The 25,289-nt window shown below is 43.4% G+C and overlaps 2 protein-coding genes across 2 annotated transcripts; one reads left to right on the top strand and one right to left on the bottom strand.

Annotated features, from left to right (window-relative positions):
• The first annotated feature begins 1,092 nt into the window (after positions 1-1,092).
• On the top strand, positions 1,093-15,589 carry PSMD5 (proteasome 26S subunit, non-ATPase 5). Its single transcript, XM_058159369.1, has 10 exons — positions 1,093-1,508; positions 2,924-3,068; positions 4,660-4,773; positions 7,178-7,306; positions 8,723-8,832; positions 9,381-9,523; positions 10,453-10,644; positions 11,332-11,441; positions 13,265-13,405; positions 15,035-15,589. Exons 1-10 carry the CDS (start codon positions 1,324-1,326, stop codon positions 15,290-15,292), a joined length of 1,527 nt encoding a protein of 508 aa, XP_058015352.1. The 5' UTR covers positions 1,093-1,323; the 3' UTR covers positions 15,293-15,589.
• A 1,387-nt stretch (positions 15,590-16,976) lies between these two features.
• On the bottom strand, positions 16,977-19,959 carry B3GALT9 (beta-1,3-galactosyltransferase 9). Its single transcript, XM_058159370.1, has 2 exons — positions 19,726-19,959; positions 16,977-18,390 (listed from the first exon to the last, which is right to left on the bottom strand). Exons 1-2 carry the CDS (start codon positions 19,729-19,731, stop codon positions 17,281-17,283), a joined length of 1,116 nt encoding a protein of 371 aa, XP_058015353.1. The 5' UTR covers positions 19,732-19,959; the 3' UTR covers positions 16,977-17,280.
• Positions 19,960-25,289: the final 5,330 nt, after the last annotated feature.

A 25,289-nucleotide genomic window follows, 5' to 3' on the forward strand; every position in this document is an offset into this window, starting at 1 on the left:
CTATCTAGATCAGTGGTTCCCAACCAGTGTGCCGCGGCACTAAGGGGTGCCGTGAGATCTTTTGAGGGTGCCGGGAACTTTTGAGCTACGGAGATTTTAAATATCTATTTCCTTATAAGGGTGCCGGGAACTTTTGAAAGGCTTTCCAAGGGTGCCTCAAACAAGAAAAGGTTGTGCCTCAAACAAGAAAAGGTTGGGAACCACTGATCTAGATATATATATATATATATATCTCTATCCTATCTCTAATCTCTCTCTCAGGGTTGTCCAAACTTGGCTATTTAAGACCTCAATGAGTTGAAGTGCACAAGTCTTAAAGTTGGCAAGTTTTGACACCCTGATCTCTCTCTCTCTCTCTCTAATCTCTCTCATCTATCTATCCACCCACCCACCTATTTATCTATCATCTATCTAATCTAGCTACATCCACCCATCCATCCAAAACTATAAGCATCCAGATGGATTTCTGGATCAGGTTCAATGATTCTAGGAGAAAGTTCCATAAAATTTCTGTTCTTTGAAACATGAAAGGGAAGTTATTTCCTGAAAAGACAGGCAATAACATTTTGCTGCAAAAATGGCAAAAGTGTCTCTGCCGAATGTTAAGAAAGAAAGAAAAAAAAGATGTTGAAATTCAAATGCTTCTGCTTCTTGGTTCTCGTGACTGGTTAGCAAGAATGGTGGCAGGAGGGGAGGAAAGAACATTTTATGCATGCTCAGAGGCACTCTTCTTAATGCTTTTTATTTTATATGCACTTTAATCTCTGCCTAGAGAGCTGATACTGGATCAAGTCTCCGATTTTCCTTGTGATTTGAGTCCAGTTTTAGCTTAGAAAGTGACTTTTTAAAAACTCAGCTGGGAGTCATAGGGGTACAGAAGGAATGATGCGCCTCCTCATTTGGGGTAAAAACCGAAACGGCAAAGCGGGGACGAAGAACCTCCAAAGCAGCTCTTGAATTTACAAGCATATGTCGGAGGCCGGCTAATACATTCTGGTTAGGGCCGATTTTAAATTTTTTTTAAAAAGGGTTCTCGCTGGGGAGACGCATCACGTTAGCCCCGCATAGTGGCTTCATTGAGAAACACGGAAATGTGGTGTATCCACTCATGCGCCCAGGGTCACCCTCTTGGGACTGAAGGGGAACCTCCCCTTTTTCTCTGCCTCCCCCACCTGCCCGGTTTGTCCGTCCAATCAGCAACCGGAGCGCCTGCGTGACCGCCGCCGCCACAAAGAGGGCGTCACCGCGCCTGCGCAACTTTGCGGACCCGAAAGTGGCCTTCCGCTCCTCGCCGAATTCTCGCGAGACGTTCTCTTTTCCAAGATGGCGGCGGATGAGGTGGACGCTGTGCTGGCGCTGCTAAGCCGGGTCTCTTCGCTGGAAGAGCCGCTGGAGGAGCTGCGGGCCCTGCGGGTGGCCGTGCAGGCTCTGCCCTCCGCCGCCCTCCGCGAACGAGGCCCTGGCTACCCCTTAGCCGGGCTCTTCGTCCTCATGGCCCTCGGGGATACGTAAGAGTGAATTGGGAGGGGGTTCCCTTGCACACCAAAGGGGCTAGTCCTCATGGAGGAGCTGAGGTCGTGCTGGGGCGCGGTGAAGTTGGGTGGTCCATGGGGGCGAATTTCAAGACCACAGGCTGACATAATTGGGTGTGCATGTGTATACATATAATCTACCTATATCTCTCTATATAGATATATAGGTAGATTATATATATAGGTAGATTATATATATGTTACTTATAAATATATACTATAGTTTATATATACTATATATCTATATAGAGAGATATAGGTAGATTATATAGACGATGTATACTGTAGGTTATATATACTATATATCTATATATAGATATATAGGTAGATTATATAGGCTATGTACATATATTTATCTTTGTTTTCTGAGTACCTGAATAACCAAAGACCTACATATTTATCTTTATATAAATATATATGAATACACATTTATACACACATACTGTATGTACATGTAGAGATACAAATATATGCCATACATACCTATATATATGTGTGTGTCTACTATATATATCAATCTACATCTATCTTTCCATCATCCATCTCTCTATCTCTATCAATTATCTATCCATCCAGCTACCTACCTATCAAAATCAATCAATCTATCTATCCATCTATCTGTCTGTCTATCTATCTTCTATCCATCCAGCTACCTACCTACCTAAATCAATGTACTATCTGTCTGTCTGTCTGTCTGCCTGTCTATCTATCTATCACAGTGATTCCCAAACTGTGAGCCGCGGCCCCCCAGGGAGCCGCTGTATCGCCATGGGGGCGCTGGAATATCTGCTGGGTCCGCGCTGATGCGCCATTTCTGGGCGTCTGGTGCGCATGCGCAGTTGCAGGTCGGATTTCCGGGGGAGCCGCGGGCGAAAAAGATTGGGAACCTCTGATCTATCACATATACATGCACACATACACCTAAATACAAATATGTCTATACATATACACACACAAAAATCTATGTATACATCTCTGTGTGTGTGGATGTAGAAAGTTGGGGGGGGTTTTAGTTGTAAACATTCCTCCTGATCTCCAGTCCCTCCTTTCTTTCTCTGCCTTTCTTCAAAATGTGGAAACTCTTGAAATGAGGGTAACAATGTTGGGAAGGCAACAACAGGATGGGGAAGTGATTGGTCTGATTTTATGCTGTATGCAGGTTATGCAGTTGCTGGTGGAGGCTTGGGCAAAGTTTTGGAAAGCATGTAATTAGTTTTCATAGAGAGTCCTTGAGGGGGTGGGTGGGAGAAGCCTTTGATCTTCATAACAACCAGTTCTATCTTGAAAATTGGTGTCAAGAATTTTCATAAAGGTTGCTTATTTTGCACTGTAGTTTGCCTTTCCTTATTTCATTAGCAAAACACCTGGGTTTTCCTTTCTCTTGCAAACAGTGATCAGGTCTCTTTATGTGTCTCGATCTTGGAGAGATTCCTGCAAGTCATGGATCCCTTGGATATAATCCAAAACTTTGGGGTGGAACTTCTGAAGGGACTGTTCCACCCGGATGATTCGGTGAAAATCCTAACCATCTCCCAAGTACGTGTTACAATTCAGCTTTGTAATCTTTTCAAGGAGATTAAGAATGAAATGTTTATCCTGCCGTGCGCGTCTCTGTTTTCACGCATGTGCTGCAGGTGTCCGAAACAATACTAGGGGTGATAAAGGTAATCCTCGACTTACGACCACAATTGAGCCTATTTTTTTTATTACAATTTTTTTTCATAACAATTGTACATATTCAACCAAGCTGTGACATTATTGTATATTTCAGATCTACCTTTCATATAATTTCTATATACGTTATATACATCTAGTCATCAATAGCCTTATATATGTATTTTGTTTTCTATTTCTATTGATTGTCCATGTGTACCAGTTTTCCCAGACCGCATAGTATTCTGAATCTTCTTTTTCTTGTAGTTCTATGGTAAGCCTGTCCATTTCAGCACAGTCATATACTTTTTGGATAATCAGACACTCTGGTAGTATGTTACTAAGTTTCCAATATTGCGCGAACACAATCCTTGCCGCTGTTAGAATGTGCAAAATCAAGTATCTTGTTTTTTTTATCTAATTTTGTCTTAAACATTCCCAAAAGAAATGTTTCTGGATTCAGATCAATATGGCATTTTGTTATCTCCTGTAACCACCCCTGTATCTTAATCTAGTACTTTTTCGCTTCGAGGCACGTCCACCAGGCATGAAAGAAGGTGGACGTGCCCCGAAGCGAAAAAGCCCAAATTTTTTGTTGCTAAGCAAGACATTTGTTAACCGAATTTTGCCCCATTTTACAACCTTTCCTGCCAAAGTTGCTAAGTGAACCATTACAGTTGTTAACTTAGTGACATGGTTGTTAAATCGAATCTGGCTTCCCAATTCATTCTGTTTATCAGAAGGTTGCAAAAAGGGATTGCATGACCCTGGGACAGTCATCATGACGCTCGTCGTGTGTCAGTTGCCAAGCATCTGAATTTTCATCACGTGAGCATGGGGGTATTGCAACGGTCATAAGTCTGAAAAATGGTTATAACTCACTTTTTTCAGTACCGTTCTAACTTTCGATGGTGACTAAATGAATTGTAAGTCAAGGACTACCTGTACCCTGTATATTAACTTCTCCCTGTTTTGTGTATTAATTACAGTTATCGCCTTAAAACTTTTGGCTAGTAAATGTAATGCAAATGCTTTGAGCTATTATTTTTAAACTTTCGGTTTATGAAACCGCAAGACATTACAGAAAAATACCAGAGAGGACAGCTAAGAATTGAGACTTAAAAGACCAAAAGTAAGAATGGAAGAATAGAATAGAATAGAATAGAATAGAATAGAATAGAATAGAATAGAATAGAATAGAATAGAATAGAATAGAATAGAATAGAATAGAATTTTATTGGCCAAGTGTGATTGGACACACAGGGAATTTGTCTTGGTGCATATGCTCTCAGTATACATAAAAGAAAAGATACCTTCATCAAGGTACAACATTTACAACTCAATTGATGGTCAGTATATCAATATAAATCATAAGGATTGCCAGCAACAAGTTATAGTCATACAGTCATAAGTGGAAAAAGAAGAATGGAAGTTGGAAACTGTCCAATGACTATAAATTACGTTGTATCCCTAGGTTGGAAGAATTGTTGAAGACTCCGTTGCTGTCAGAGAAATCCTTAACACTCCTGAATTACTGAGGCAGATTGTCTACTGCATTGCTGCTGAGAAAATAGCAGTGGCGAAAGAGGTCAGTGCTTAACGATTGTGAGGGAGGGAAGGCCATCTAATCCATTGCATTTAATAAATCTCATAAATTATAAATCTCCCCATCTACTGGGCCATTCACTCTCTCTCAGCCCTGGGAAGAAGCCCACTTCCAAAATCTTGCCAAGAACACTGCAGGGACTTGCCAAGGATTAAACACAGACTCAAAGGCGAACCTCCCCCCCCCCCCAAAATGCAAATTATAGGTAGCCATAGGCTCTAGAACACTGCATTCCAATTTCTGTTTTTGCAACTCAAGTGTAGATCCTTCAAGAACCAGCTGTGGGATCCCCCTGCTGAATCTCTTAGAAAGAAAATGAATATATTCACTTATGTACCAATTTAGACCCCCTCCCCCTCCAGAACTGTAGTCAAAATTATTCCTTGATAATTTCCAATGTCAAATGTATGCTTTTCTCTGTGTTTAGGTCTCTTGACTCCCTTAATTTGTCAAGGATCCATTAAAAGAGTCATTTGCTACGAGATGGGTGGCGAATAAATTCAATAAATAATAATAATAATAAATCCCCAATGTGCTGGATTACATGACCCTATTGTATGAAAGCTTTCTTCCTTCTGGAAAATATTTTTTTCTGAGAAAGGTCTTTCATCTGAAGCCACTGAGGTGGACAGAGAGAGTTCTGTATTCAGACTGTGCAACCATTGTGCCTTTTGCTAATTCAGAATCTCCGCACCCCAACATATGTATAGATCTGCTGTTTCTGTTTTTTTTTAAATACATTTTTATTATTTACATACAAGTACCGTATATACTCGAGTATAAGCCGAGTTTTTCAGCATGTTTTTTGTGCTGAAAAACGTCCCCTCGGCTTATACTCGAGTATATACGGCTTATACTCGAGGTTTTTTTTTTTCTTCTTTTTTTCACATTATACCGGATGGTGCAAACTTGGCGGGCTTTTGCATTAGCGCGGGGAAGCCCTGCCGGTGCAGTGAGAGGGCGGGGCGGGGGAGCCGCCAGCCTTCTCGGCTGAGGGAGGGAGGCTTTCCCTGACCGGTAGCTGCCTCATTTCCCTCCCTCGGCTTATACTCGAGTCCCCAGTTTACCCCAGTTTTTTGGGGTAAAATTGGGGACCTCGGCTTATACTCGGATCGGCTTATATTCGAGTATATACGGTATATCGAACACAGTGTGACCATCCTGGTGTTTCTTTTTTTTTTTTTTAATTGAAAAAGTTTTAAAAAACAAAAACATTCCCCCCCTTTTTTTTCCCCCCTCCCTCCCAGAAACCCCCTCCTCCCCGGCTTCCCGGGTCAGTCACAAGGTATTGTTATACAACCAAACATAGAGTAAAATTTTCCCTTCCAATCCAATTAACCTCATCCAAATCTTTTCATCTCCCAACCCCCTCCCCATTACATAAAATAACTTCCTAATTATTCAAAGGCAATCTGATATTTCTTAATCTGTTATCTGTTTTGTAGATAATCAATCCATTTTTTCCATTCAATTAAATATCTTTCCTGCGTATTGTCTTTTAAAAAAGCTGAGATTTTAGCCATCTCAGCCAAATTAATAACTTTCAGTATCCATTCTTCTATTGTTGGTATCTCTTCTTTCTTCCAGTATTGTCCAATCAACAGTCTTGCTGCTATTATTAAATTCAGAATCAGTTTAGTCTCAATCCCTATACAATCCGTTATAATTCCCAAAAGGAAAAATTGCGGCAGGAACTTTATCTTCTTCTTCAGTACATTTTGAATAATCCACCAAATTCTTATCCAAAAGGCCTTAATTTTCTTGCAAGTCCACCACCATCCTGGTGTTTCATCCGCCATGAAAACCAAAGGGAAAAACAAGTAACACATGTTACTTACACAGTACTAGTGTTGTACAATTATTTTTGACCAACTTATTCATTCTAATACATATATAATCTGTAATTCCGGGTCTGCTTAGCCTAATTTTTTCGGACTCCCACCTCATGCTTCCAGCCATTGATAAAACCTGTTTCATGTGTCATAATATTCTGACTCTCCTTTGGTTTTGTTTTTTATTGAAAAAGTTTTACAACACCAATTAAATTTTTCCCTCCCCCTCCTTCCCCCCTCCCTCCAAAACCCCCCTCCCCCCCCGACTTCCCGGAGCAAACACAAGGTATAGTTCAATAAACAAACAGTCATACATTAAATTTTTAAAATCTAACACAATTAAAATCCTCCTCTCTCACATAACCTGACTTCTTCCGTTAAAATCGACTCTCCTTTGTTTTTTAATTCTAACGTTAATCTATCCATCTCTGCGCATACTAATACGTTCCTTATTACCTCTTTTTCTGAAGGGTGTTTTTACTTTTCCATTGCTGTGCATATACCATTCTCATATATATGTTCTTCCTGTTTTTATTGACAACTTTGTTTCTTAGGCCATCAGATCTTTGTCCAGAATAGCACAATCGCCTGAGGGCTTGGAAATTTTGCTGGCGGGGAATTTGCTGATTGACTTGAAAAACGTCATGGCGAAGAGCGACATCATACGTTATCGCGTGTATGAGGCAAGAGTTATGGGTTTTGTTTTGTTTTTTAAAAAAATTGAGCCTAGCCCTAGCAGATAGAGGGCAGAAATGCATGTCTTTTAACTGTCAGGTGGATGATGTGACTTGGGGATTTAGAAACAATTCTGATTGTGGCTGACTGGGGTAGGGATAAGTTCCAAGTTGGATAAAATTAGTGGTATTATGAGATGTAGGGACCCAGTGGCTAAGATGCTGAGCTTGTCGCTCGAAAAGTTGCCAATTCAGCTGTTCGAATCCCTAACGCTGTGTAACGGGATGAGCTCCCGTGACTTGTCCCAGCTTCTGCCAACCTAGCAGTTTGAAAGCAGGTAAAAAAAAAATGCAAGTAGAAAAATAGGGGCTTCCTTTGGTGGGAAGGTAACAGCATTCCGTGCGCCTTTGGCATCGAGTCATGCCGGCCACATGACCACGGAGACGTCTTTGGATGGAGCTGGCTTTTCAGCTTTGAAACAGAGATGAGCACCGCCCCCTAGAGTCGGCAACGACTAGCACGTATGTGCGAGGGGAACCTTTACCTTATTATGGGACGTAAAGATTAAAGGGAGAGGGTGTCTGGAGATTCTCAGTCATCCAGGTTCCAGACTTTGTGTTTTCTTGGAAGATGTTTCGCTTCTCATCCAAGAGGCTTCTTGGATGAGAAGTGAAAGTCTTGAGGGAAAAACGAAGTCCAGTTGTCTTGAAAAAGCACCTTTGGGACACGGGGGGAGGGAGGGGGTACATAAGAAATTGGTAGCGTGTTAAATATGTAGCTGGAGACTAGCATGAAATTTCTTTCAATGGATTAATTTACGTGGCATTCCTAAAAGCTGTATGAAGATGAAGATGAAGAGAACAGAAATCTCTGGGAGGGAATAGGACTTAGTTTCATTTTAAAGAGATGTAAATGGAGTGTACCTATTAGCTTAACACGGCTGTCAAACTTAAGGGCTGCATCAGGATTGTATTTGACCTCAGGGGGCCAGGGTGGGTGTGGCCAGCTTGACGTCACTCATGTCGGGAACGTCTTTGGTGGCCCGAGCGCTTTGCCGGCAAAAACTGGCTCCTAAGCTCCATTTTCGGCCACGACGGCCTCTTGCAACTCTCTGCCAGTGAAAACGGAGCTCGGGTGGGTCTCCTGTGCCACCCAGGCCCGGTTTTCAGCTGCGATGGCCTCCTGCAGTCCTCTGCCAATGAAAACAGAGCTCCATGGGGCGGTCCTTTGCTGTTTCCAGGGTTGTCTTGCAGGCCAGATCTGGCCCTGGGCCTTGAGTTTGACACCCCTGGCTTAACATATCTACGTTTAATTAAATAACTGCAAATCTGATTTATAAATGGGGGAGGCATGGCTGCCCATTACAGCAGAAATACTTAAAGAGGCATGACTCAGATTCTTGTCTTTTTCTGCGTTTGTGTTAGCTAGTGATCAATATTTCGTCAACATCGGTGGACTCTCTCAACTACTGTGTGAACAGCGGCTTAATATCGGAAATGATTGGGGAACTGACGGGAAACGACGTGCTTGTCAGGTACATAACAGGATGGGCCCAGGGGTGAAATGTAAAATTTGTTACTACTGGTTCTGCGGGCGTGGCTTGGTGGTGGTGGGGTAATGTGACTGGGTGGGTGTGGCCAACTTTTTTTTTTTAACTTTTAAAAGCTTTTTTTTTTTTTTTTGCCTTTTAAAGGGGGAAAAAAAGCCTCTGACGATCAGGCAACTCAGCTGGGATCGTCAGAGGAGCCTTTTAAAAGAATTTTTTTCTACAACCTCTTCGGCCGAAGAGGTTTTAAAAGCCTCTGACGAACCCAGCTGAGCCACGCGATCATCAGAGACTTTTTTTTTTTACTTTTAAAAGCATTTTTTCGGCAATAGAACTTGGTCGGTCAAATGAGGACCCAGATTGTTGGGGGAAAGATGCTGACTCTGTAAACCGCTTAGAGAGGGCTGCAAAGCACAGTGAAGCGGTATATAAGTCTAAGCACTATTGCTATACACTGGGGTGTTGCTGCAGGTGGAGCTTCCTGGGGCATTAGGAGGCCTTTCTGAAGTGGTCCGTTTTGTTTGTTTTAAAAACAGGGCGACCTGTATTGAGATGGTGACCTCACTGGCCCACACTCAACATGGACGGCAGTATCTCTCTCAGCAAGGCATCATCGACAAAATTTCCAATATAATCATTGGCGCTGATTCAGATCCCTTCTCCAGTTTCTACCTGCCAGGTGATGACAGGTGGCCTTTGGGCATCTTGATCTTAGTAGGGTCAATACTGCATCTTCATGGCCTGGTGTACACCACCCCTGCAGTGCAGTGTGTGTGTGTGTGTGTGTGTGTGTGTAGACTCCCAAAGGGCTCTCCGTTTGGCCCCAAACCTACCTTGCATTCTGTGGCATTCATTCTGCTTCATGTTTATATCCTTGGTTTCTTTCATGCTCTCTTTCTCAAACCCAGTTTGAATCTTGGTTTGGTGTTGGGTTTTTTTTTTCCTGCAGAGGGAAGAGCAGAAACCTGTCCTGAACAGAGGATGCTTAGAACCTCTTATTGTAGGAATAACTTGCTTCCTGTATTTATAAGTTTGAAATCTGTCAGACTTGGTGTCCAGGTTCCAAGGAACAGCCCAGATGAAATCAAAACTCCCAAGGCCAGAAGTACAGATTTATTAGGCCTGTCACATTGGCACGACTCTAAAGTTCCCCGGGTTTGCCCCACCCCATTCAAAATTCAAAGTTCTTCCCTCCCATTACACACAACCATCACATGCCCTGATCAAAAACCCCTGCCAGCCCCTGATGGCTCCATCCATGCTCCTCCAGGTGCTGGTGAGAATGTCCGTGATTCCCAGAAGAAAGAATGTTATTTTCAGCTACATATCCCCGCAGCTATCACTACTCCCCCCCCCCCACACACACACACTCCCTTTCCCACAGCTCTGTCCAGGTCTGCTGTGGCAACCCTGAAGACCTTCAAAGATGGCTCCAGGGTTGACACTTGGAGTAGTGCTTTCGGTTCTGCCCACCTTCAGCCCGGTTTGTGTCTTCGCCATGTCCTTTTAAATAAGAAGAGGAAAAAAATACTGACTCAAGCAGCCGTACCATGACAGTTCAAGGGCCACTCGTCTCCTTTCTCTGTTGACGTGGGGATATCTTGGCAGGTTTTGTTAAGTTTTTCGGCAACCTGGCGATCGTGGACAGCCCTCAGCAGATCTGCGAGCAGTATCCCGCCTTCGTAGAGAAGGTCTTCAACATGGCCGAAGGCCAGGACCCCACCTTGTTTGGCGTGGCAGTGGACACGCTCGCAATCTTGGGCTCAAACGTGGAGGGCAAGCTGGTGCTCCAGAAGACAGGTTAGTCCAGTGCGCGTATGTAAAAGTACAACTCCGGTTACAGGGCTAAAGGGGTGGGTGTTCTGACCTAGGCTTCCCAAGAGCGTGAAGCAGGCTCCTTGTCCTGACAAAAAATCCCTTTTTATTAAGTTACTGTGAATTCCTCTCATTCACATCCAGCAAAGTCTTTCAAGGGAGAATTGACAGTCACAGACCTTATCTGGCTTGGAGGGCTGCCAGGCTGATATCTTCAAAACTTGGCAAGAAGTCACGAACCAATTAAGCGAAATAATTGTCTCCTGCAAACTCCACTCCCCTTTCGCTCCTCTTTTATTCCTTCTGGGAGGGGCCATTCATCGTCCACCTGTGGCCTTACTCCCAAGTCGACCCTTGTTCTTTAGCTGTTCCCTTCCTCTGGCAACTCTGTGCATGTGCACACTGGGAACAGGCTCCAGCTGTCCATCTGCCTCACTGATGTCTTGACTCCAAAGGCCGCTAATATCTGTCATGCGGCCCTGGCCCGCTCTCTGCCTCTTGATGCAGAGCACTCGTGAGAGCCTTCCCCAGACTCCAGGACTGGCCCATGTTCCTCCCCAACCTCCTCACAATCTGCTCACAGCTCCACTGGCTGCTGGCGGGCCACAATGGGGGTGTGGGGTGGGATGTTTTATGGGCCTAGCCAAAAACAGAATTTGTTTTGGTTTTCAGGGAGTCGGTTCCATCGTGTGCTAAACAGAATCGGGCACCAAATAAAGAACGCCCCGACAGAAATGCGAATCCGATGTCTGGATGCTATTTCGTCTCTCTTCTTCTTGCAAGTAAGTTCCAGACAATCAGTTTGCTTCCCCAGCCAGCTATAGTATGTAGCCCCTCGCTCTCTCTCCCCCACCTTTTTTTAATTTTGTCTTTCACTGTGAGTTGTATTGTGTTGGGTGGGTGTGTGTGTGTGCACAAAGGGAGGCTCAGCCAATCTCACTGTACACATGTTGTCCTCTGACAATAAAGGTTTTGTCGTGTCCCACTCCTCCGCTGACAGCTGGGTCAGGGAAATCCGAATCAGGCTTGCCTCTGCAGCTCTGCCCAAAGTCCTAGCAAAGTCCTCAGAGCAGGCAGGAGACCAGTAAGTGACTTCAGCAAGATAAGTTCGACTTTTGCCTGACTCAGAGACTGCCAGAAAGTAGATCCTTTATATAGGCCATGGGGTGTGGCTCCATGACTCAGCACTCATTAAGGCCTGCCCCTCCCTTCCTTCTGTTGCCTCCGCCTCTCCAATCTTCTGATGCGAGGGTCACTCCAATCAGCTGTTGTTGGGAGTAAACCCTCCTCAGGCTCACCTGCTGTGGAGGAGGGGGAGGGGTCTAGCTGCTCCGTTTGCCTGGGCATGGAGTCAGGGCTGGGGCAGGGAGATGCTCCTTCTTCTGCAGTTTGTGTGGGCATGGAGCCAGGACTTGGGCCGGGAGGCATACATTCCTCAGTGTTCGGGAGCAGGTAAGAAGGCCCCGGCTGCTCTGAGGGCGGGCAAGACACAACAGGTTTGAATTTAATTTGAAGGCAGACACTTAACCTGGCATCCAGCCTGCTTCTGATCCAGCTGGGACTTGAGACTTCCTGCTGGCTTCCCCACTGACTTCAGTTATTGGAAACCTGCAGGAAGTCGTGAGGAAGTACTCACTTAACAACCCCACCATCCTCACCTTGGTGACAGGAATCGGGACAGCCGGGATTGCTGTTGCTAAGCGATGCGGTCATATGATACAGGTAGCCCTCGGCTGACAACAGTTCATTTAGTGACGGCACTGGAAAAAAGTGACTTCTGACAGTTTTTCTCGCTTAACTACTGTTGTAGCATTCATGTGATCAAAATTCAGACACTTGGGCAACTGGTTCGTATTTATGACGGTCGTGTGGTCCCCTAGGTCATGTGATCCCCTTTTGCAACCTTCTGACAAACAGAAGGGGAAGCCAGGTTGACTTAACAACCGTTTGACTCATTTAACAACTGCGGCACTCCACTGAACAACGGGGATGAGAAGTGTCACGAAAGGGGGCAAGCTCACTCAACAAACATCTCACTCAACAACAGAAATTTGGGGCTCATTTGTGGTCGTGCGTCGAGGGACGACCTGCATAACACTTCATGGCCACATCGTTCAGCAACACAAATTGCAATCCCAATTGCCGTCATAACTTGAGGGCTTACCGGTATGATCAAAACCACCTCCATCCTTCTTCCAAAAATAGCACAGCACAGATCCAGGCCTTTAATCGTCATCTTACTTGCTCTCCTTTGCACTTTTTCCCATAGTCTCAACATCTTTTTTTGTGTGTGTAATGTAAGACAAATTCCTTGTGTGTCCAATCACACTTGGCCAATAAAAATTCTATTCTATTCTATTCTATTCTATTCTATTCTAATTTTTTTGTAAAAAAAAACAAAAAACCAAAACCCCAAAACAGGATGTAACTATTCCAGGGCTGGCCAAGGCTTTACAAAGCGGTACTAACGCTTCGCGCGATTTTGATTCCATGCCTCTCTGTTTATACAAACCAGGATTGTTTGAAACTTTCACGGGGGGCGGGGGGGCGGGAAAGGATCGGTCAGAGGCATTTGTAAACTCACCCGCTACTCTCTTGCATACAGCCTGAGCAGCAAACAGAAGATCTTCTCCGGATGACCGAAACGTGGTTCTCGTCTCTATCCAACCAGCCCTTGGAGCTGTTCAAAAGCATCAGCACTCAGCCCTTCCCCGATCTCCATTGCGGAGCCTTGAGGGTTTTCACTGTAAGATTCTTTTTGCATGAAATGCCTTCTCAGTTGTCTGTATACATTGTCGTTCTCTCTAGGGCAGCTTTTCCCCAGCCTGGCGTCGTTTGGGGGTGGCGGGCGCCAGATCAATTGGGGGTGGCGGGCGCCAGAATTTTCAGCCGACGGTCCAGGATAATCAGGGTTGCATTCCAGAACAAAACTGCTCTAAAACAGCCTTCCCTCTGCTGATGAATTCCGGTTTGGAAGAGTTTTAACCTTACCTCCCGATTAAATATTTTAGGGGGCTTAAAGAGAGGCTAAACTATACCATGATTGCAGTGGTGAAATCCTCCACAGGTTGCCACTGGTTCGCTGTCCACACGTGCGTGGTGCGTGCCAAATGCACACTGCACACATATGTGCAGTGCACACCAAACGCGCACTTCGCATGGAAAAAGGAGCCGTTTGAAAGTAAGTAGAACAGCAAGGGTGGGGGAACAGCTGTGCCGTGTGATTTAGATTTGCTAGAAAGCAGGATTTCCTACTTTCTAGCGAATCTAAATCGGGCGGCACAGCTGATCCTAGGAAATACCAGTTCAGACGAACTGGTAGCTTCTCTTTTTTTTTATTATTTTTTTTATTATTTTTTTTATTTTTTATTACTGCCGGTTCTCCTGAACCGGTGCAAACCGGTAGCATTTCACCTCTGCATGATCGTGTATAAAATTTTTCAGCTGTGTTGCCAAGCACCTGAAGGCTGGGAAGACACAGCTGTTAGAACTTCGAATCTGGGTCATAACAGTAGGTCTGTTGTGACTTAGAACGGTCTCTAAGAAGGGACCGGTCCTAAGGTGAGGACCATATGTAAGGTGTGGTTTTTTTCAGCTTTTACATTGGGTTAAATACATTCAACTTGACAGCAGTTTTTAAATGGAATTCGGAGGTCAAAACTTCTTAGACCGGGATGCCCTATGCACGGTCACTCATGCCCTTGTTACCTCCCGTCTGGACTACTGTAATGCTCTCTACATAGGGCTCCCCTTGAAGAGCATCCGGAGGCTTCAGCTGGTCTAGAATGCAGCCGCGCGGGTGATAGAGGGAGCAAGTCGTGGCTCCCATATAACACCACTCCTGCGTCGGCTGCACTGGCTTCCGGTGATCTTCCGGGTGCAATTCAAGGTATTGGTCACCACCTTTAAAGCGCTCCATGGCATGGGACCTGGTTATTTACGGGACCGCCTACTGCGACCGACAGCCTCCCAGCCCAGGGTGGGCCTCCTTGGGGTGCCATCGGCTAGACAATGTCGGCTGGCAACCCCCAGGGGGAGCGCCTTCTCTGTGGGGGCGCCAACCCTCTGGAACGAATTACCACCAGGCATCCGCCAACTCCCTGATCTCCGGACTTTCCGACGCGAGCTGAAAACTTGGTTGTTTCATCGCGCAGGACTGGCCTGATAGTTTTAGTTGGGAATTTTAAAAAGGGGTTTTAATAGGAATCAGCCTAAATTTAAATATTTCATTTTAAATTTATTTTAATGTTTGTAATATTGTTTTTTATATGGCTGTAAACCGCTCTGAGTCCTTCGGGAGAAGGGCGGTCTAGAAATATAAATAATAATAATAATAATAAAAAACCCTTTAACAAACTCTGCCTTGTCCCCCCAGGCCATTGCAAATCAACCTTGGGCCCAGCAGGAGATGCTGGCTAGTCCTGGCTTCGTCGAATACATCGTGGACAGATCGGTGGAACCAGATAAAGCTTCCAAGGAGGCCAAGTACGAACTTGTCAAGGCTTTGGTTAACTCAAAGACGGCGGCAGAAATCTTTGGAAACCAGCATTACTTGAGACTGAAGGCTTACATGCGCGAGGGGCCATATTACGTTAAGGCTGTCTCAACTACCGCTGTGGAAGGAGCCGAGTAGCTTCAGACGACGTAATTTCAAGCTCATTCCAGGGTTAGCTAAAGGTTCCGGATTTCTGGAAGGTGGGGGCTGGCCTGTTGATTTGTAGGGAGGACAAAGAAAGTTGTGGGTAACATTTAACTTGGTACGAGTTTTCTTATTTTTCCGACGTCGAAACGGCGGGAAGTTGGTTTGAAATACGGAGATTTTCTAGGCATTTTCCTGATGGAAAACACAGGCTCTACCATGTCACGCTACTTAAAATCCAGGAGAACAGTTGTTACCAGGAAAGGAGAGTCTAATTTTTAAAAAACAAAACATTTTCCCCAGGATAACGTTGCAGGATCCCGGGAGGCACTTCCTCTGTGAAAAACATTTTTTGTTGTTGTTGAGCACACTGGGTTGTTTTTGTTTTTTTTTACCATCTGGGTTTAAGACTTGAGCACAGAGTGATACGGGTTTTTTCCCCTCATCCCTGCAGCGTTGTTTTTCTGACGTTCCAGTGGCCGTGATGCAAAAATTTCTCCACACAACTTTACGAAGGGAACAAATAAATGGATTTAATCCAGGTTCTTTAAAAGCAAATTAGATGGAAGAATAAAGAATATATCTTACGTAAAAGGCTAAACAAATCACCATTCTACAAAAAAATAAAATAAAAATAAAATAAAAGGTGGTTATTTACACCCTTGTCTCAGCCTTCATCGGTTCATCTTCCAGCTCTTAATCTCAACCCCAGAAAAATATAAATTTATGCTGCCTCACTTCTCGGAGACTAATCCCAACAATCTCCTCCAAAAAAAAACCCCAAAACATCTAGTGCCTTTGAGAGTTAATAAATATATGTACACCACAAGATATTTCTTCCTCGATTCAGTTCGGATGTAGCACTGTCACTTTTCCTACACACCCGTCTCTAAACAGGGTACAATTTGAAACAGTTCGTGTCGAAAAGCGATTCAACGTGAAGGACCAGAGTCCAATATGCATAATCCAGCTCAGCTTTATGGGTGTTAAATGCATTGGTGGCTTTTAATACTTTTTTTTAAAATTTGCATTTATATCCCGCCCTTCTCTGAAGACTCAGGGCGGGTTAAACAATGTTAAGCAATAGTCTTCATCCATTTGTATATTTATATACAAAGTCAACTTATTGCCCCCAACAATCTGGGTCCTCATTTTACCTACCTTATAAAGGATGGAAGGCTGAGTCAACCTTGGGCCTGGTGGGACTTGAACCTGCAGTAATTGCAAGCAGCTGCTGTTAATAACAGACCGTCTTAGCAGTCTGAGCCACTCAAGGTTACTTGACTAATTTAGGAAGCAACAAAGTAACTCCCCATCATAGATGAATCTGTGGTTGTAGTAATGTCTTGAGTAGTTTTTCCTTGCCTGCCAAAGATTATTTTTTTTCTGCTTTGGATTCGATTGTAAAATACAGTCTTGAACGGAAGAAAGTGTGAACGTTGGTATTTGCAAATTGATTTTCGGCCCTGTTTTGCTCAAAACTACTGCCTTTGGTGTATATGTTGGCTCCGAAATACTGCGACTTCCTTTTGCTGTGCTTATAAACATCATGTAGAATTAGCCTTTTAAAAGAAAACAAAAATTAAATGCGTGCCTAAAGTCTTTAGCATCTGATCTGAATGTTGGGCGGCTTGTTACATCAGCTGCTTAAAATACAGGTAGTTCTTGCCTTACGACCACAATTTTGAGACCTTCCGACCAGCAAAGTCAACCGGGAAACCAGATTCACTTAACAACCGCGTCACTAATAAAAGAACTGCCGTGATCCGCTTAACAAAGGCAAAGAGAAACGTCATAAAATGGGGTAAAACTCACTTGACAAAATCCTTACTTAGCAGCATAAATTTTGCGGTCGTAAGCCGAGGACAACCTCCACACATGCAAAGCCACAGAAGGATGCTAAAGCGTCACAATACCAATACATAAGATCGGGTGTAGGCCTGTGAGAAAGTCGAACGGAGATACTATTATATTTGATTCTTCTAATCGGAAAAATACAGGGGCTCTTTCTGAACGGCGTTGACGTTGGAATCTTTCAACCCGTCTAGATACGTCATGATTTTGCAGGATACCAGCCCATAATAGGTTTCCAGTAAGGTACAGTCTTCATCGCCTTTCATTTCCTCCCATTCTTGGAGAAGCTGGCTGGTCTCTGACACCGTGGAAGTGAAAATATATTTATAGCAGCATCGGTTGTACCAGATACGTCTCTCCCCGGAAAACCGAGAGCTATGCATAGGCACCACGCCGGCTGCCCTTGCACAGACGCCCACAAAAATGCCAGGGGGCAGGGAAGGAGGAACTTCCCTAGAAGTTACGTAGATCTTCCGAGCAACATCTTGTGAGATGACCATGGCCGTGACACTGCAGTAGTTGGGATAATACCATCCAGGATATTTTTTTACGGAGGTCAAACTGCCGTTGCTGAATTCTTTGTTGGGGACGTTCGGGTGAATCACCCTTCCAAGATAGATGTCCTCAGGATGAGTTCTTAAGTTGAGCAAATATTCAACCAAGGTTTGGAGGTTGGCAAACATGTCCTCGTCTACTTTGAGAATGAACCTGGCCTCGGGACAAAAAGTTACGGTCCACTCTATAGCCCTCTTGATCTTCAGTGTCTGATTCTCAGGGGTATCAAGAAAGGTTCCTTGGATTAGATCCTGTTGTTGGCTTGATTCTTTGATGACCTCCACTTGGGCGGTAGGTGAAGACGGCTTGCCCAACACAAACAAGATCAGAGCGGTGTAACTTTGGATGTGGGTCACGTTGCCCCATGTTTTCCGAATTGCGTTGCGCCTGGATAGGTTTTGGGGGCTACTAAAGATGAGAACCAACAGGAAGATCTCTCGGTTGGAGCAGGCTTCCGGGTGGCTAATAACATAAGCCTGGGAGATGTTGGTTTTCATGGAGGACATGTCCAGTATCCGGGCTCTTTCCCGAGCTCTGAGGACTTTGGTATCCGTGTAAGTGGTGGGGATGGCTTGTAAGAAATATTCTTCCACGAGATCGGCTCCGAAGAGCAAAATATGGAAAAGGGCCACGTTGAAGAGCATAAAACACCACTGGTGAGTTCGGAGCCGACAGAAAATCAGCTGTTGAAATGGAAAGGGATAAAAATTAGTGCTCGTTTCCTTCGACGTTTGTGCTTTTCAGTTCTTGCTGTGGAGTCAGAAATATTGAGAGGAGGAGAGAAAAGAGGAAAGGAGAAAAGAGAAAATATTTGTAGCTCAGGGCTGAACTGTGAGCTCCTTGGTGCTCTCTGAGCTTGGTTTTGTTGCAGATATTTCATTAGCCAACTATATGTCATCATTGGTTACTTAGCACTGATGATGTTACCTAGTTCGGTAATGTAACGTTTGCAAGAAAACCACCAAGCTCAGAGAACAAGGATTCCACAGTCGTCCTCCTCCTCCTCTTCCTCCTCCTCCTCCTCCTCCACTCCCTTCTACCACTGATGATGTTCTCTAGTTGGGTAATGAAATTAGAAAACAACCAAGTTCCAAGATAACCAAGGACCTCCACAGTCCTCCTCCTCCACCCCACCCCCCATTCCCTTTTCTTTTCTTTTATCTTTTCTTTTATGTACACTGAGAGCATATGCACCAAGACAAATTCCTTGTGTGTCCAATCACACTTGGCCAATAAATTCTATTCTATTCTATTCTTCTAGCACTGATGATGTTCCCTAGCTGGGTAATGAAACGTTTTCAAGAAAACAACCATACAGCACCAAGGACCTACACGGTCCTCCTCCTTCTCCTCACAATCCACTCCTTTCTAGCACTGATGATGTCCCTAGATGGGGAAAAAAACCCACCAAGCACAGAAGTAGCTCAGAATCAGAAATATTGCTATTTGTGATAATGTGCTTAGATTAAATGTAGATTTAGTTGGCTATACGCAGTGTTTATATAATGCGTTTAGAGAAGAAAGACAAGCATGCAGAGACCAGGGTATATAAAAGTATTGAAATACGTTCATGCACTCATTCTAGTTCTTTGATTCTGTTAATACAGGCTATCATGCATTAAAACCATTTAATTGAATTGGGTTTTTTTTTTTAAAAAAAACACATATTTAAAACCATCTTTGGAGGTTTCTTGCCTCTTACTGAATCAAGTGCTTTTTTTTTTTTTAGGAAGGGTGGGTGTTTAAGGACTCAAATTTAACCCTGGCTGCAGTCGATCAGGCTGAAATAAAGAGCAGCCAGCTGGAGAAAAATCTAAAATTAAGAAGTTTTATTTCCTATTTCAGTCTTGCACCAAAGCATGTGTGCTTAAAAACCACAAAGGTCAAATTGCCTCCTGAATATTAGCAAAATGCACGGCAGGTGGGGGTGGGGGGTGGGAAAGCATTTGATTTTTAAGTAGGATTTATCTCCTCGTTTCAATAGTGTCACAATAGCGTTAGAGACGCTTAGAACTTACCTGCATGGTCTTTTATGGAGACGACGCTGGAATGTTTGAAGTCGGGAGGTTGTTCCTGTGCAGCTTTGGATGCACGGGGAATGTTTTTGCAATTGGAGTAGCATTTCATGTAGAAAAGCACACCCGGATAGAATTTCTCTTGTGTCAGTCACCAAGTTCAGCATTCTTTTTAAATTGTTTTTTTTTTTTCCATCGTGTTTTGAATCCGAGCAAAGGCAGTGTAATACCAGAGGACGGTGATCGTGTTACTTGATGGCATAGGATTCTTAATTTCTGAGAGGACCACAACAGAGGCTGCAGAACGGCAGACTTGAACAAAGGCAGGTGTGTGTGTGAGAGAGAGAGAAAGAGAGAGAGAGGAGAGAAGAGAGAGAAAGACGAGAGAAGAAAGAGGAGAGCAAGAATGGAGGGAGGAGAGAAGAGAGGAAAGAAAAGAGAGAGAGAAGAGAGAGAGGAGGAGGGGGAGAGAGATATCTGTTGTCCACTTAAAAAGCAAAAGGCAAACCTATGACATGTGCCACAGGTGGCACACAGAGTCCTCTCTCAGGGCATGCCAGCCGTTGCCCCAGTCCAGTTCTATTTACCCATCTACCTACCTACCTACCTACCTACCTACCTATCTCTACCTACCTACCTACCTACCTAATCATCTGTCTATCTATCTATCTATCTATCTATCTATCTATCTATCTATCTATCTATCTATCTATCATCTATCTACCTATCTATCTACCTACCTACCTACCTAATCATCTGTCTGTCTGTCTGTCTATCTCTCTACCTACCTACCTACCTAATCATCTGTCTGTCTGTCTGTCTATCTGTCTATCTATCTACCTACTTACCTACCTATCTCTCTACCTGCCTACCTATCATCCATCTATGTCTGTCTCTGTCCATCTGTCTGTCTGTCTGTCTGTCCGTCCGTCCATCCATCCATCCATCCATCCATCCATCCATCCATCCATCCATCCATCCATCCATCTATCTATCTATCTATCTATCTATCTATCTATCTATCTATCTATCTATCATCCAGTAGAATAGAACAGAACAGAGCACAGAACTGAACTGAACTGAACTGAATTGAATTCTTTATTGGCCAAAGTGCGATTGGACACACAAGGAATTTGTCTTTGGTGCATAAACTCTCAAGTGTTCATAAAAGTTGTAAGTGATAAATCATGATCATAGTCATCACAAAAATACATTTTATATTTACACACATGCATAAAATACATAAAAATACATATACATATGTGTGTGTATTATATATGTACAAAAATACACACACACACACACATATACATATGATTCAACATATTCTATTACAGTGGTCACCAACCGGTGGGTCCATGGACCACTGGTGGTCCGTGAGAAAATTTTGGTGGTCCGCAGAAAAATTATTTCCATTTTTTATATTGCACTAAATACTGTTTTATCTTTTTTAAAAAAAATAATATTAGTGGTCCTTGGGATTTAAAATTATGAATTTAGTGGTCCCTGAGGTCCGAATGGTTGGTGACCCCTGTTCTATTATAAATAACGCATTATTCTACTACAAATAAACCATGTTTATTTATAAAGCCTGCGGGGACCAAGATGGCCGCATTCCTGGCTCAGCACAGGGGGATCCGTTGCCTGGCTAAGCACGCCAGCTTCTCCCGGCATGTGGGAGAGATCTGTTTTCACAGGTGTCTGGCACACGCAGACCCAAACAGACCTCTCGGCTTCTCCACAGCTGCTCACGGGCGTCTTTGACGGTTTCCATTCTCTTTGGGGAGGGGGCTCGGCTGAAGCAAGGCTCGGAGGCACCCAGCCTGAAAAGCTTCGGAGCAGGCACACAACCTGGATTTTTTAAAAAAAACACCAAAACAGCTTGTTAACTAACCGAGTTCCTTTGTATTTTAATTTGACTTTCTTTTTTCTCTTTTCAAATCACGGTTCGGGCTCGTTATGGACTGGAATGTTGGATCATCTTTTTAACATTCCTAAATTGAAAAGATAAAACTGGCTGGAGATAAGAAAATAAGACAAGAAAAAAGTGACGGTGTTATGTTCGAATTGAATCAAGGAAGAAATATCTATCTCTTATTAGAATAGAATAGAATAGAATAGAATAGAATAGAATAGAATAGAATAGAATAGAATAGAATAGAATTTTTATTGGCCAAGTATGATTGGACACACAAGGAATTTGTCTTGGTGCATATGCTCTCATATTGCTCTATATATGTATATATATATGTATATATATGTATATATATATATATGCTCTATATTGCTTATTGCTCTATCTCTCTATTTATCTCTCTATCTACCATATTTTTCAGACTATAAGATGCACTGGAGTGTATAAGACGCACCAAGATTTCAAAGATGTAAGCAAGGAAAAAAAAAACACGTTTTTGCCATCCCCGGCCTCCAGGAGCATTCTGCAGGCCTTCCAAATCCTCTGTGTGTCCTATTTTTCACAAAAACAGGCCGTGCAGAAGGTTTGGGGGCCCGCAGAATACTCCTGGGGGCTGGGGAGGGCAAAAAACGCGATGTGGGGGTGGGGGTTTGGGAGGCCAAAAACGGGCCCATTTTTCGCAAAAACTGTGCTTTTGCCCTCCCCAGCCCCCAGGAGCACTCTGCGGGCCTCCCAAAGCCTCTGTGGGCCCTGTTTTTGCAAGAAACAAGCCATTTTTTCACAAAAACAGGATGCACGGGGCGGGGCTTTGGGAGGCCAAAAATGGCTGCATTCGGTGTATAAGGCACAACAACATTTCTACCCTCTTTTAAGGGGGAAAAAAGTGCGTCTTATACTCCAAAAAGTACGATCTCTCTCTCTCTCTCTCTCTCATATCTATCGCTCAATTGATCTATCTATCTATATTATCTATCAATCTCTATCATCTATCTATCTATCTATCTATCTATCTATCTATCTATCTATATCAATAAATAGATCTATCGATCTCTATTATCCATCAATCTATCTCTATTATCTTTCAATCAATTGATCTATCTCTATTATCTATCAATCGATCTATCTCTATTATCTATCAATTTCTATATTATCTATCGGTCTATTGATCTATCAATCGATCTATTGATCTATATTATCTATCAATTTCTATATCTATCATCTATCAATCAATCTCTATTATCTATCTATCTATTTATCAGTCGATCTATCGATCTATCTTTATTATCTACCTCTCTGTCTGTCTTTCTATCTATCTATCTATCTATCTATCTATCTATCTATCTATCTATCTATCTAATCTATCTGTTATCTGTTGCCTATCGTTACGTATCTATCTATATTTATCTCTATTTCTATATCTTCTGTATCTATCCATATTTATTTGTTTATCTCTATGTATCTATATTTTTCTCTATTTCTATATCAGTGTATCTATCCGTATCTGTCTGTCTGTCTGTCTGTCTATCTATCTATCTATCTATCTATCTATCTATCTATCTATCTATCTATCTATCTATCTATCTATCTATCTACCTACCTACCTACCTACCTACCTACCTACCTACCTACCTACCTACCTACCTACTTACCAGGTAAGAAAAAGTTTGTTAGTACAAATTAGGGTCTGGTTTATCTCTTTCGTGAATTCTAAACAACCTTTCTCCTTAACAATTTACGCTCCTGCTGACGTCAGACCTCATTTTAATGAACATGGGTGAGATTATGGGATGCAAATATGTAACATGTTAGAATACATGCAAGATTGAGAATAACACTGTTGGAAGGGACCTTGTAGGTCCTTGTTCGCCTCACAAGCCCTTTGAAGAAAGAAGGGAGAAAACAAACCCAACCTTTGATACTCAATAGCAAGACTGAATTGCTATATTAAAGAATAACATAAGCACAGCTAGAACTGATACAGATTTTCAATGTCAGCCGATACATTTCTGACTGGGTGCCAGCAGGAAAGAGGATAGACTCAAGAGTCCAGGTTACAGTGGCTGAAGGACCAATTTAAGAACAGACCATGATGGAGAAATTCTGTCTATGTAATCATTACGTAAAGGTAAAGGTTCCTCTTGCACATCCGTGCTAGTTGTTCCCAACTCTAGGGGGTGGTGCTCATCTCCGTTTCGAAGCCGAAGAGCCAGCGCTGTCCGAAGACGTCTCCGTGGTCATGTGGCTGGCATGACTCAACGCCAAAGGGCCTCTGGTGGCTCAGCAGACTAAGTCTGTCTGTTATTAACAGCAGCTGCTTGTAATTACTGCAAGTTCAAGCCCCACCAGGCCCAAGGTTGACTCAGCCTTCCATCCTTTATAAGGTAGGTAAAATGAGGACCCAGATTGTTGGGGGCAATAAAGTTGACTTTGTGTATAATATACAAATGGATGAAGACTATTGCTTAACACAGTGTAAGCCGCCCTGAGTCTTCGGAGAAGGGCGGGATATAAATTCAAATTAAAAAAAAAAAAGGTGCACGGAACGCTGTTCCCTTCCCACCAAAGGTGGCGCCTATTTTTCTACTTGCATTTTTTTAAAGTGCTTTCGAACTGCTAGGTTGGCAGAAGCTGGGACAAGGAACGGGAAGCTCACCCCGTTACACGGCAGCACTAGGGATTCGAACCGCTGAACTGCCGACCTTTCGATCGACAAGTTCAGCGTCTGAGCCACTGAGCCACTGCGTCCCTATATATATCCCTATATATAACCATTAAGAATCAATAAAATGGGATCGACTATCCTGAAGAAAAAAACCACATAGTTACTAGGGGTCCAAGAGAACTTGATGGTGCATCGTCATCGGGTGCACATAAATTTGCCCCTGGGAGAAGCTGCAAATAGTCCCTGTCACTGTCAACTAAGAAACTACATTTCCCAGATGCCCCTTAAACTTGCCTGCTGGTGCAACCTTGTCTAACTCACCTTTACTTAACTCAAGTCTATATTTAGTTTAATTAATAAAGGAGAATATTTGTAGTTCAGGGTTGGCGTGGAAGATCTTTGGTGCGCTCTGAGCTTGCCTGTTTCCTTGCAGACGTTTAATGACCCAATTAGGTAACATCATCAGTGGTAGAAGGGAGGGTGGGTTGTGGAGAGGAGGAGGAGGAGGAGGAGGAGGAGGACTATTCTAAGCACTGATAATGTTACCTAGTTTGGGTCACGAAACATCCGCAAGGAAACAAGCAAGTTCAGAGAGCACTAAGGAGCCCTCATATACTTAAATCTTCTCCTCTTTTCTCCTTTCTTTCCCTTCCCCCTTTCTTTTCTCTCTTTTCCATCTTTCCTTCCCCAGATGTCTTCGGGGGGGGGTCCAGAAAGTCAACCACAATCTTATGATAGCCCTCTTATCAACATCCATTGGAACAGGAGCAATGGAATGTCGGAGTCCATCCATCCATCCAGTCCATCCATCCAGCCTTGCCGATGTCATGAATTGCCCTGGGGCCAAAGACCTGCGAATCCAAGCATCCAGATGACTTCAAGAGTGCCTCGTGAGCCCAGCTTCCCAGTTGTGAGCTGGAATAAGATCCCTTTGGCATCTGGTTACCCAAACACTCTTTTTGGAGAAGAACAATGGGTTCAAGAGAATTC

The sequence above is a fragment of the Ahaetulla prasina genome, chromosome 16 (assembly GCF_028640845.1).
Source record: "Ahaetulla prasina isolate Xishuangbanna chromosome 16, ASM2864084v1, whole genome shotgun sequence".
NCBI classification, from domain to species: Eukaryota; Metazoa; Chordata; class Lepidosauria; order Squamata; family Colubridae; genus Ahaetulla; species Ahaetulla prasina.